The sequence below is a fragment of the Crocuta crocuta genome, unplaced genomic scaffold (assembly GCF_008692635.1).
Source record: "Crocuta crocuta isolate KB4526 unplaced genomic scaffold, BGI_CrCroc_1.0 scaffold159, whole genome shotgun sequence".
Lineage (NCBI taxonomy): Eukaryota > Metazoa > Chordata > Mammalia > Carnivora > Hyaenidae > Crocuta > Crocuta crocuta.
The window spans coordinates 934167-946456 of NW_027533263.1; the positions used below are offsets into that span (position 1 = coordinate 934167).

The 12290-nt window shown below is 39.0% G+C and overlaps 1 protein-coding gene across 1 annotated transcript in view; it reads left to right on the plus strand.

Annotated features, from left to right (window-relative positions):
• LOC144217882 (aldehyde oxidase 2) overlaps positions 1-12290 on the plus strand; it is a 110484-nt gene that overhangs the window by 56955 nt on the left and 41239 nt on the right. Inside the window, exons 27-31 of the mRNA XM_077747635.1 lie at positions 1718-1813; positions 5891-6019; positions 7976-8050; positions 8811-8863; positions 10340-10454. Coding sequence (XP_077603761.1) covers positions 1718-1813; positions 5891-6019; positions 7976-8050; positions 8811-8863; positions 10340-10454 — 468 coding nt within the window. The remainder of the gene's footprint in view (positions 1-1717; positions 1814-5890; positions 6020-7975; positions 8051-8810; positions 8864-10339; positions 10455-12290) is intronic.

Sequence of the window (12290 nt, forward strand, 5' to 3'; positions counted from 1 at the left end):
CACCTACTCTCTAAACTAGGCATTGGGAGCATGGTCAAGAGAGAGTCAAAAGACCCACATTGATAAATACTATTATTAGCATCTATAAGCCTGGGTGCCCCAAAGCTCCTCCGAGTCATTCTGGACCTCCAGGCATTGCCAGACAGAATAAAGTCTTTATTCCTCCCCCTTCTCCTCCTCCTCCTCCTCCTCCTCCTCCTGGAATGAAACATTTCCACTCATCGAATTCAACAAACATTTATTCAGTCCCTCTGTGATTCAGACTTGCTCCAAGTTCTCAATAGGACACAAACTTGAACTTTTGATTCTCTCACAGAAGAGCTTGTCACCCCCCTATATTCATTTCCTATGGCTGCCATAAGAAAATACCACAAACTGTGTGGCTTACAACAACAAATTTGTGCTCTCACAGTTCTGGAGGCTTGGAGTTCAAAATCCAGGTGTCAGGAGGGTAATGCTCCTTCCGAAATCTCCAGAGGAGAACTCTTCTTTGCCTCTTCCAGCTTCTGGTAGCTCCTGGTATTCCTCAGCTTGTGGCTGCATTACTCTAATCTCTGCCTCCATCTTTACGTGGCCTTCTTTGCTGTGTGTCTTCACACGGCCTTATATAAGTCATTGAATTTAGAGCCCACCCTAATGCACTATGACCTCATCTTAACTGATTATATCTGCAAAACTGTATTTCCAAATAAGGTTGCATTCTGAAGTTCCAGGTATACAGGAATTTGCAGGGGACATTAACCAACCCCGTTCACCCTGTAAGAGGAAGTGCAGAGACGCGGGTAACTGATCCTTCCAAGATGGGAATGAGAAGCATATGAGCAAAGCTTTAACAAAACAGACTGTAGGTGTGGGTCTGAAGGCTGGGGAGCAGGCCAGGAAGTGAGACCAGCCTAAGTATGAGCACAGGTCAGGAAGGAGCAGCAGTAAGGCAACGCAGGAAAAGACAATGATGAAACTGGAAAAGTACAAGAGACCAAATCCTAAAAGGCCTCATATTGTAATAAAGAGCTAGGCTTTCCGTTATGGATAACGGGGAATTTTTGCCCAACTTGCCCAGTGGTGAACACTTCTCTTCATGATTCCATTCAGTTGTCTCTTTGGGGAAGTCCTTCCCCATGCTTCTCAAAAGCAGTTGGGTCTGTCCTCCCAGGTCTCCAGAGCCCCTTATGCATGCCCATTATCTCACAAATCATTCTGCATTACAATGACCTGCTTTCCAACCTGTCCCCGCATTACAGTGTGAGCTACTACACTGTTGAGGAAGAACCACATCTTGTTCATCTGTGTATGTCCAGAGCTGAGCACAGGTTGCCACATAACGTGTGTCAAGTATCTAAGAAATGTTTAATTAGTTAGCTGAGCAGTCAGCCAGAGATTTTAATCAGGGGAGTGACTTTCAAATAACTGGAACCAATATTCATAACTCCTGCGTATCCAAAGGGGCTCCTATTAAAAACAAGTTCTTGAATAAACCAGGTTCTTTACCAGGTCACCAGATAACTTTTGCACAAAACACGTTCCTAACTAAACCAGGTTCTTTACCAAGTCACCAGGTGACTTTTGCACAAAACAGAACTAAGCTTCAGAATCTCACCAGGAAATCCTGCCTCTATGACCCTCCCCACTCTGTGAGACTGGTATATCACTACTCATTTTTTAATATTGAACCTCACTAAACTTGAACTGAGCTGTGCCTTTTGGGTTGTTTTACTAGGCAGCTGCACTTGTTCATATCTACACAGATGGGTCTGTATTGGTCACACATGGAGGCAACGAACTGGGACAAGGTATTCACACCAAAATGCTGCAGGTAAAATCAATAAAATTAAGTCCTTAATCTCTCTCTCTTTCAATTGTTTTTATATTTACTATTTGTTTTCAAATTTTTATTTAAATTGTTGTTAGTTAACGTATAGTGTAGTATTTTCAGGAGTAGAATTAAGTGATACATCACTCTCATATAACACCCAGTGCTCAACATGACACGTCTGTAATTGCCCTCCTTAATATCCATCACCCATTTAGCGCACTCCTCCCACCCCATCAACCCTCAGTTTCTTCTCTATCATAGACTGTTTTATAGTTTGTTTCCCTTTATTCCTCTTTTTTTCCCATTCCCATATGTTTATCTGTTTTGTTTCTTAAATTCCAAATATGATGAAATCATATAGTATTTGTCTTTCTCTGACTTATTTCACTTAGCATAATACACTTTAACTCCATCCACATCATTTCAAATGGCAAGATATGTACAATATTCTACATATATATAGAGAGAGAATGTGTATATATATGTGTATATATATACATATATATACACACACACATTCATCTCATTTATCCATTCATCAGTCAATGGACATTTGGGCTCTTCCATAGTTTAGCTATTGTCGATAATGCTGCTGTAAACATCAAGGTTCATGTACCCCTTTGGATCTGTATTTTTATATCCTTTGGATAAATACCTAGTAGTCCAGTTGCTAGATCACAGGGTAGTTCTATTTTTAACTATTTGAGGAAACTCCATACTGTTTTCCAGAGTGACTGCACCAGTTTGCATTCCACCAACAGTGCAAGAAGAATCTGCATCCTTGCCAACACTTTTTTCTTGTGTTGTTAATGTTAGCCATTCTGACAGGTGTGAGGTGTTATCTCATCATGGTTTTGATTTGTGTTTCCCGATGATGACTGATGTTGAGTATCTTTTCATGTGTCTGTTAGCCATTTAGATATCTTCTTTGGTAAATGTCTATTCATGTCTCCTGCCCATTTCTTCACAGGACTATTGTTTTTTTGGGTGTTGAGTTTGATAAGTTTTTTATAAATTTTGGAAACTAACCCTTTATCAGACATGTCATTTGCAAATATCTCCTCCCATTATGTAGGCTGCCTTTTAGTTTTGTGATTGTTTCCTTTGCTGTGCAGAAGTTTTTTATCTTGATGAAGTCCCAATAGCTCATTTTTGCTTTTGTTTCCCTTGCCTCTGGAGACATGTCTAGTAAGAAGTTGCTATGGCCAAGGTCAAAGAGGTTGCTGCCTATGTTCTCCTCTAGAATTTTGATGGTTTCCTGTCTTACATTTAGGTCTTTCACCCACTTTGAATTTATTTTTGTGTATGGTGTGAAAAATTGGTCCATTTTCATTCTTCTGCATGTTGCTGTCCAGTTTTCTGACACCATTTATTGAAGAGACTGTCTTTTTTCCATTGACTATTCTTTCCTGCTATGGCAAAGATTAGTTTACCATATAGCTGTGGAACCATTTCTGGGTTTTCTTTTATTTTCCACTGATCTATGTGTCTGTTTTTGTGTTGGTACCATACTGCCTTGATGACTACAGCTTTGTAATATAAAGTCTGGAATTGCGATACCCCCAGCTTTGCTTTTCTCTTTCAGGATTTCTTTGTCTATTTAGGGTCTTTTCTGGTTTCCACATTTTAGGATTGTTTGTTCTAGCTCTGTGAAAATTTCTGGTGGTATTTTGATAGGTATTGCATTAAATACGTAGATTGCTTTGTTTAGACATTTTAACATTGTTCTTCCAGTCCATGAGCATGGAATGTTCTTCCATTTCTTTGTGTCCTCCTCAATTTCTTTCATAAGTATTCTATAGTTTTCAGAATACAGATCTTTTACCTCTTTGGTTTGGTTCATTCTTAGGTATCTTATTGGTTCTGGTGCAGTTGTAAATAGGATCAATTCCTTGATTTCTTTTTCTACTGCTTCATTGTTGGTGTATAGAAATGCAACAGATTTCTGTACATTAGTTTTATATTCTGTGACTTTGCTGAATTCATGTGTTAGTTGTAGCAGTTTTTTGGAAGAGCCCTATGGGTTTTATATACAGAGTATCATGCTGTCTGCAAATAGTGAAAGTTAGTTGTTAATCTCTCTTTACATTGTTGACATGACTGACATGTCGCACTAATTTTAAGTTTATGATGGCCCCCTGTATTCAAACCCTAAGATCTTGACTATTTGGTTGAAAAAGTTTTTACATATCAAAGAGAATGTCTGAGGTGGCAGAAATCCCATGCATGTACAAATAGTCCTGGAGCTTGGCCAGGATTTATGGGTGGAAGTGGTTGTTAGTGAAAACACCACTAATGAGCCCCTGGAACACTGTGGTAGGTGTGCCATGCAGCTTACCCAGAGTAGGAGTTTCTTGTTTTTTCTATTTAAGACCAGTATGTATGATTTTTAAAGTTTAAACCAACAATATTAGGTTTCTAATATACTATTGGACAAGTAAGGACAAACATTTCATCAACTGCCATCATGCTATAATTCTTAAAGAAAATCTTAACATACACATACATACACACAGAGTAGGAAGATACAATCTCAAGAGAAAAAAAAGAATAATCCTTTAAATTGAACAAATAAACTGACAAATTTATTATATTATCATGTACACATCTGCAGCTTTTGACTATCCAGCCCCTTAGCTCATTTGGAATACAGCCACTACATTCCATATATTCCTAAAAGGCCCCTCAATTCTGGTACCTTTTAGCCCCATCTCCTGCCTTTCCCCAGCTGCACAGATATAGGTACAGGTGCCATGTCTGGCTAGTCATGCTGCCTGAATCCACTAGCTACAAGGATGGGTCCAGGAAGAAGGCATAGGACCGAGATCCTTTCCTGGGACTGATGTATGGGCCCTGGTAGAAAAGAACTATCATTCCCTTGTAGTTGTTTGGCTCCTATGCTGTAGGCCAGAGGTTGTCAGAGGCAATTTTCCTGTGCCACAGAGGAAGTATGTCTAATGTCTACTCTTGGATATAATATAGCCATCAAAGAAAAATAAATGTGAAGGGCAGTGAAGGAACCCTGATGAAACCATAAAGACCTAGATACAGATATATGTGACGCTGGCCCCATCTGCCCTTCCCAGTTATAGGACACAATAAATTCCCTTTGGCTCTTCATCACCAAGAAACAATAAAATTTTCCTTTTCTTTTTTTATCATATTGCCTCTTTCTGGGGAAACTTAATTTTACAATAGCATTAGTCTATACAGTGGCATCGGGGGATAGTACATAACTGCAGACATCTGGAGAAAGTGGTTTTGCAAAACCTAAAGAACCACAAAAACCAAAATAATGATTTTTCTCTTCCTTCCTTCCCACTCTTTCTTTTTCTTTTTTTCATTTGTTGTGATTAAATATCTTTCTTTCCACATGTGTCTGCTAGAGAACCTGGAAGAAAAAGAATGGAAAAGAAAATAGTGAACAGCAAATACTAGAGGATTGGAAGCAGGAGGGAACAAACAGAAGATAAGGGGGAAATCCAAAGATAAAGTGGGGATGAGGGCAAGAGAGCAGACAGACCGTCAGGGTCATTTCAAATTCATGTGATGCTGATATCAACAGTTTAAGACCAACCTTTGAACCAGTCAGTCCAATCTCTCTCTTCCTGTCACTGCTAACATGTGAAACTCAAAAAAAAAAAAAGGAAATACTTAACATCTAAACACTCATTTTCAATGGAAGAACCTCTACGTAATATTGCCAAGAAAACATTTTAAAAATCAGCATGAGGCAGGGCTCTTGGGTGGCTCAGCCGGTTGAGTGTCTGACTCTTGATTTCAGCTCAGGTCATGATCTCAGGGTTATGGGGTAGAATCCCATGTCAGGCTCCAGGCTGAGCACAGAGCCTGCTTAAGATTCTTTCTCTCTCTCCCTCTGACTCTTTCCCCCACACACTCTGTCTCTAAAATTAAATAACCAGCATGAGGCTCTACTAAAAAGGCTTTTAACTTTTATTTTAGGTTTTCAAGGATATCATGGATGTGATAAAAATGGTAGTATTTTTTTCATTTAAAACTGACTCAGATCTTCATAGAAGACTTTGCTGGACATGAAAATATTTCTTTTTCTCATAGGTGGCCAGCCATGAATTAAAACTACCCATGTCTTATATGCATGTCTGCGAGACAAGCACGGCCACGGTGCCGAATACAATTGCTACAGCAGCTTCCATTGGTTCGGATGTCAATGGCAAAGCCGTCCAGGTGCTTCCTGCCGCCTGTCTTTTCCTTTCAACACTTTTTCCATATTGCTGGTTTTCTTAGCTGGATACAGACACGAGAAATTGCCTTCAGAGAAGTCATTCAAGTCACTAAACATAGGCTTAGGATAGCCAAAATGTCAGGATAGGGTGCCAGTTAGAGTAGGCTAAACTGCGGTGACAAACAGATACACAATACAGTGACTCAAGCACAACAAAAGTCCCTTTCTTACATATATAACAGTCCACAGGGAGTGCCTTGTCATTAGAGTACCCTGAGGTTAATGGCAGTTCCTCCACCTTCAACATGGGGCTTTCAATGTTCCCCTGAGCAGCAGCATGAGGGAAAAAGCATGGAGGTCAGAGCTGGAAGTGATGTGAGTCACTTCCACTGATCATCCAATAGCAGAACCAGTCTCAGGCCATGTCTAACTGCAGGGGAGGTTGGGGAAATGTAGAGTAGTGAGGCACCACACACCCAGCTACTGTGGAAGAAGGGGAGAATAGATGTTGGTGAACAAGCAGTCTCTGTCCCTGGTAGACACAGAAAGAAGAAACCTGGGTACCAAGTATTGCAGAGCTGGGCATGTTTCCTCTGACGCAAACAAGTACTTGCAGGCAGGTAAGCAGGCAGAACCCCAGCCAAGTAGATATAGCTCAATTAAAGTGTCTACATGAGTGGAATTCTACCACAGCACTCATGCTTATCCTTTGTACTTGTCTTCTAACCAATTATTTTTTTAACTACTAAATTTTCACTTCTTCAGAAAAGACTCTGACTTCAATATTCCTTAATTAAGATATCTGATTGCATGTACTTTTGAAGTAATATCTATTTGTCATGTTTCTATTAAAAACATTCCGCTTTTTCCATTGGGATGTTGTGAGAGGCATATTGTGAGAACACTGCACTAATGCTACCAAGAGATATCACCTTCAAATCCATCTTTGTGGAGATACTTGTTAGGGGCTAAAATCCAGAGGCTCTTCCCCTCAGAACAACTGTGTGGGAAACTTCAAATTCATAAGACCCAGTTTTCGATAGGATCCAACACAGATAAGAATCACTCAGTGTGTGTGGGAGTTGTCAACCCAAACTAAGATTAACCCATTTTCTAGAGTTTTTGGTTTGGTTAAGGATCAGAAACTTTGCAGATCTAGATTATTATAAAGACAAATTTAGTTATTTTCTCACTTCACACCCAAAGCCAATGCCTTCATTGCAGTAGTTTGATGGTGGATGGATGAACATATGCGAGGATGGACAGAGAATTGAATAATATTTCAGACCCAGAGGGATAATGGCATGTTATTGCTGCAGATTAGAATGCACAGATGAGGGGCGCCTGGGTGGCTTAGTCGGTTAAGCGTCCAACTTTTGCTTAGGTCATGATCTCGCAGTTCGTGGGTTCGAGCCCCGCATCGGGCTCTGTGCTGACTGCCAGCTCAGAGCCTGGAGGCTGTTTCAGAGTCTGTGTCTCCCTCTCTCTCTGACCCTCCCCTGCTCACGCTGTCTCTCTCTCTCCTAGAAATAAATAAAAAAATATTAAAAAAAAAAATAGAATGCACAGATGAGAATGAAAATAAGATGTTTTGTTCCTTTTATTTTAATGGCTAGAGAATACAAAAGAAGATGTAAGTAAAAAAAAATGCAGAAAAAGAGAAGGAATTAAGAACACAAAACAAATATTCTTAGAAAGGGGACCTGAAAGTAGAAATTCAGCTGAGCCCATATCTTCACAGGAAGTGAACTAGGGAAGTTTAAAAAAAACCTGCAATAACTGATACTCTCCTCAAGGTCAGGAGCTATGTTGTTATTGTCTCTGTGTTCCCAATGTATTAGTATCAAGCACTCCATAAACATTCACGGACCTAATCAATTATCAATTACTATTCTTCCACACAAATCCTAACCACTGGGCTCTTCTCTAATGAGGATTCACTTCTTTACCCTTTCAAGAATGCATGTCAGATCCTTCTGAAACGCCTTGAGCCCATCATTAAGAAAAATCCAGGAGGTACATGGGAGGACTGGGTAAGTGTTCTAATCTGTTTGTTACTAAATGAGAAAGCAATCCTAACCAGTGCTGAGACACGCAGACTGCACAGAGGTAGTTTTTCTCGGAGTGGATTTCTGCAAAAGGGCAGAATTGCAAAAGATTGAGACAGCTGCTTCATGCTGTATACCAGAACATGTGAGTGAGAGCACACAGGGAACAGCATCACTGAGAGGGGAAGAACAGAAATATGTCTTATTTACCCTCTGCTTAAATAAGAAGAGGAAAAGACCAAGCCTCCCTAAGCCACCTAAATAAATAAATAAATAAATAAATAAATAAATAAATAAATAAATAAAAAGGTGTCTTAAATGGGAAGGAAGAAAACTAAAAGGGCTAATTGCTATTAAACATGTCTCAAAGGAAATGACTCATCGAATCCAACTTTACAACATCCTTTCTCTTATCTCATTGGAACACTTTTCTCACACTTACACACACACTTAACTAGAGTTTTAACACTTAGAAATGAAGCCCCAAAATACCTTGGGAACTAAGCCCCTACATCATGGATGTGCAGCAGAAGTTTATTTGTTTAATTCAGACATTTCAACTCAATCAGAAGGAAATTGTTAATGTACCAGCTGAGGAAAAACAAATATTATGATGTGTTCTATTATTGGTTACAAAACACCAGCAACAATTATCAGATGTCAATTTTGATATAGGGAATACTTTCATTTTCACCTATCGGATGATGTATTTATTTTATTCTGACTAAATATGCCCACTCTTCAGATAGAAGCTGCTTTTGAACAAAGAATCAGTCTTTCAGCCACTGGATACTTCAGGTAAAAATTACAATAATGTCTGGACTTAGCTGAGAAAATATAAGGTAACCCAATTGTTCTGGACTTTAGTCCCCTTATTTGTAAAGTAAGTTTATATTATGTGATCAATGAGGTCCCTTCTCAGTCTAAAATCATATGATTTTATGTAAGCCTTTTAACTATGTCCAAAGAAATATTAAATAATAAAAATACCCTCACTGGGTGAAAAACATTTTTTTAAGGGCACCTAGATGGCTCAGTTGGTTGAGTGTCCGACTTCAGTTCAGGTCATGATCTCACGGTCTATGAGTTCAAGCCCAGCATCAGGTTCTGTGCTAACACCTGCGAGCCTAGAGCCTGCTTCAGATTCCATCTCCCTTTCTTTCTGCCCCTCCCTCACTTGCACTCTGACTTTCTCTCTCTCTCTCTCTGCCTCTGTCTCTCTCTCTCTCAAAAATAAATAAACATTAAAAAACATTTTTTAATTTTTTTAAAAACATTTTTTAAATCTTTTTAATGTTTTATTTATTTTTGAGAGAGAGAGAGACAGCGTGAGCAGGGGAGGGTCAGAGAGAGAGGGAGATACAGAATCTGAAGCAGACTCCAGGCTCTGAGCTTGATGTCAGCACAGAGCCCAATGTGGGGCTTGAACCCCCGAACCATGAGATCATGACCCGAGCCAAAGTCACTTAACTGACTGAGCCACCCCATCACCCCTAAAAAACATTTTTAAAAACTGCACATGAGTTCTAAATTTCTGAGTTCAGCTACCCAAGAAGAGAGCAAATCAGCCCTCTAGCTGGGTACATCTTCCATTGTACATTAATGCATTGAATTACATGTCCTCTTTTACCAGCCCTGAATTACCATCAATTCCCCAATGAGTTTGGTTAGCACAGTCTAGGGGGTCCCTTTGGGAATGATGATAAAATCAGCTGAGGTTCTCAATCCACAGAGCTGAAGCTCAAACTCTAAACTGTGAATACAGACACACTGGGAGATCAGACCAAAACAGCCTGTTGGATTCTCTCTTTTTGGCTTCCTAACTGAAGCACAAAGAGTGTCCTCTTTGAACAGAGGCACATGATAGTGCTGCTATAATTAGCTATGTTGCAAATAGAAGTAGCAGTATAAATGACTTTAAAAAGCAGTTGAGTGGTACCTGGGTGGCTCAGTCAGTTAAGCGACTCTTGATGTCCACCCAGGTCATGATCTCACAGTTCGTGAGATCAAGCCCTGTGTTGGGCTCTGTGCTGACAGCATGGAACCTGCTTAGAATTCTCTCTCTGCCCCTCCCCTGCTTGTGCTTGCTCTCTCTGTCTCTCTTTCTCTCAAAATAAATAAACTTAAAAAAAAACCTTAAAAAGCAGTTGAAATAAATATCAATAAAATGAAATGCTGTCATAAAATTTTAATAACTTTCAAAATGAGTCAACATTGTTTGCAACACCACCGCCACCGCTGCCCCAAGCTGACAGGCTGTATTTCTTCCATCAGGGGCTACAAGGCCTACATGGACTGGGAGAAGGGAGAAGGAGACCCTTTTCCATACTATGTCTACGGAGCAGCCTGTTCTGAGGTTGAAATTGACTGCCTGACTGGAGCTCACAAGGTAAACCAAATACAACTTTCTTCTTGGTAAATTAAAACAACAACAAAATTGTGTTGTACATGAAATAGACCAGTTTCATTATGTACAACTTGTGCAATAGGAACGGGATTTTTTTTCAATTTCTTGGGAATATCTAGAGATCCAGCCTTATTCTGAGTTTTCACTTAAAAAGAAGTAGTCGAAAGGAATTGCTCCTAACAGTGGTTTGTAGCTGCCAGGGNGTTGCTTAGATAGTAGATCCTCAAAGTACTCATCACAAGAAGAAAAAAAGCTTTAACTATGTATGGTGGTAGAAGTTAACTAGACTTATTGTGATGGTTATTTTAAAATATATGCAAATATCAAATCATATTATACACCTGAAACTAATATAATGTTACATGTCAATTATACATCAATAAAAAGCAATTTAATTTTTAAAAAATTTTCAAGAAGTAGTCAAAAAAAAAATTGTCATGACAGCCGAAAAATGTTTTTTTATTCCATTTCAAACAACAAAGTTGGTTTTCAAAGTTTTTGCAAAAAAAAGAGGGGAGTAGGAGTCTGTTCCTAAAGTAAGTCAATTTATCTAATTTGAAGGAATAGGTAGTATAGCAAATTGTCTTCAGTAAACATTTGAGAGCAGATAGCAATATGATGTTTCTCTAAAGTCAGTTATCCCAAAGGTACTACTGTCCCTAACAAAAAAGTTTGGGGGAGAGAAGGGAAGCCTGAAAATAATTCCTGTGCTTGCTACTTAATTGAGCATCCTACGAAAAGCAGGGAGTCACATGTAATCAAAAGTTAACAACTCCCACCATAAAAGGTAAACCCATGAATATACCCCAGATCTCATTCTCGGAATAGAGAGATTACAGAAACCTTAGAGAATATAGAATATCCAAAGTATAGTAATTGTTAGGAAATTTACAAAGCGAACCAATGACACATCTAAATTCCATGCACGGATTATTCCAACATCATCTTCAACCATTTTACCTGAAACTAGAAATGATCAGTTTATGTAAAATAAGAAGGAATTTGCAAATATTGACTTGCAAATCTTACCAAAAATGTCTTTTATTGCCCATTGTTGGCAAATTTGTCCATCACTTAAATTTTATATAAATCAGGTAGAAAATGAAGGGATGTCTGGAGAACAGTTGCCATCACATTCCACTCAGGTTCCTCCTTAGGATACATTACGTCCCCATTTTCATTCGAGATCATTGTGAAGAAGTAAACTCATGAAATTAGGATCATAGATTGTTTAAATAATTATTTTAAAAGTCTATTTCCTAATGTCCTTCACATTATGGTACACATAGATAATGATAAAATTTGCATGGCACACTTTTGCAAACAAGGAAACCATGGGGGCAGGTGACCAGCCTGAAAATCCTGCCCCAGATCCCTGCAAAAGTCCAAGTGTCAGTGTCTTGACAGACCTGTAACCCATTCAAGACTCCATAGTCAGTGAAAAGCTGTTTTTAGAAATCAACTAGCTTTCTGATCCTCTACCCTGAAGGTGGTACTGTCAGATTTGTTGCTAGCAAATAAAAATACAGGATGCCTGCTTAAAGTTTAATTTCAGATAAAAAGAACAAATAAATGGTATAAATATGTTCACTGCAGTGTTGGGGGCATACTTATTTTATCTGGCAATTCTACCAGAGGGCCTTAGTATAAATCCCTGAAGAAGCAAATCTCATTGGGGGAGGGGTGTCTTCCAGAATTTATGGTGCCAGAACAGTGAAAATTTGGTTGTCCCTATGGCTTCCTTATTACTATTTAAGATCCAGTCATTTTAATATTACTTCAGTAAACCTTAAAATAGTTTATTCCTTGAAGAAGCAA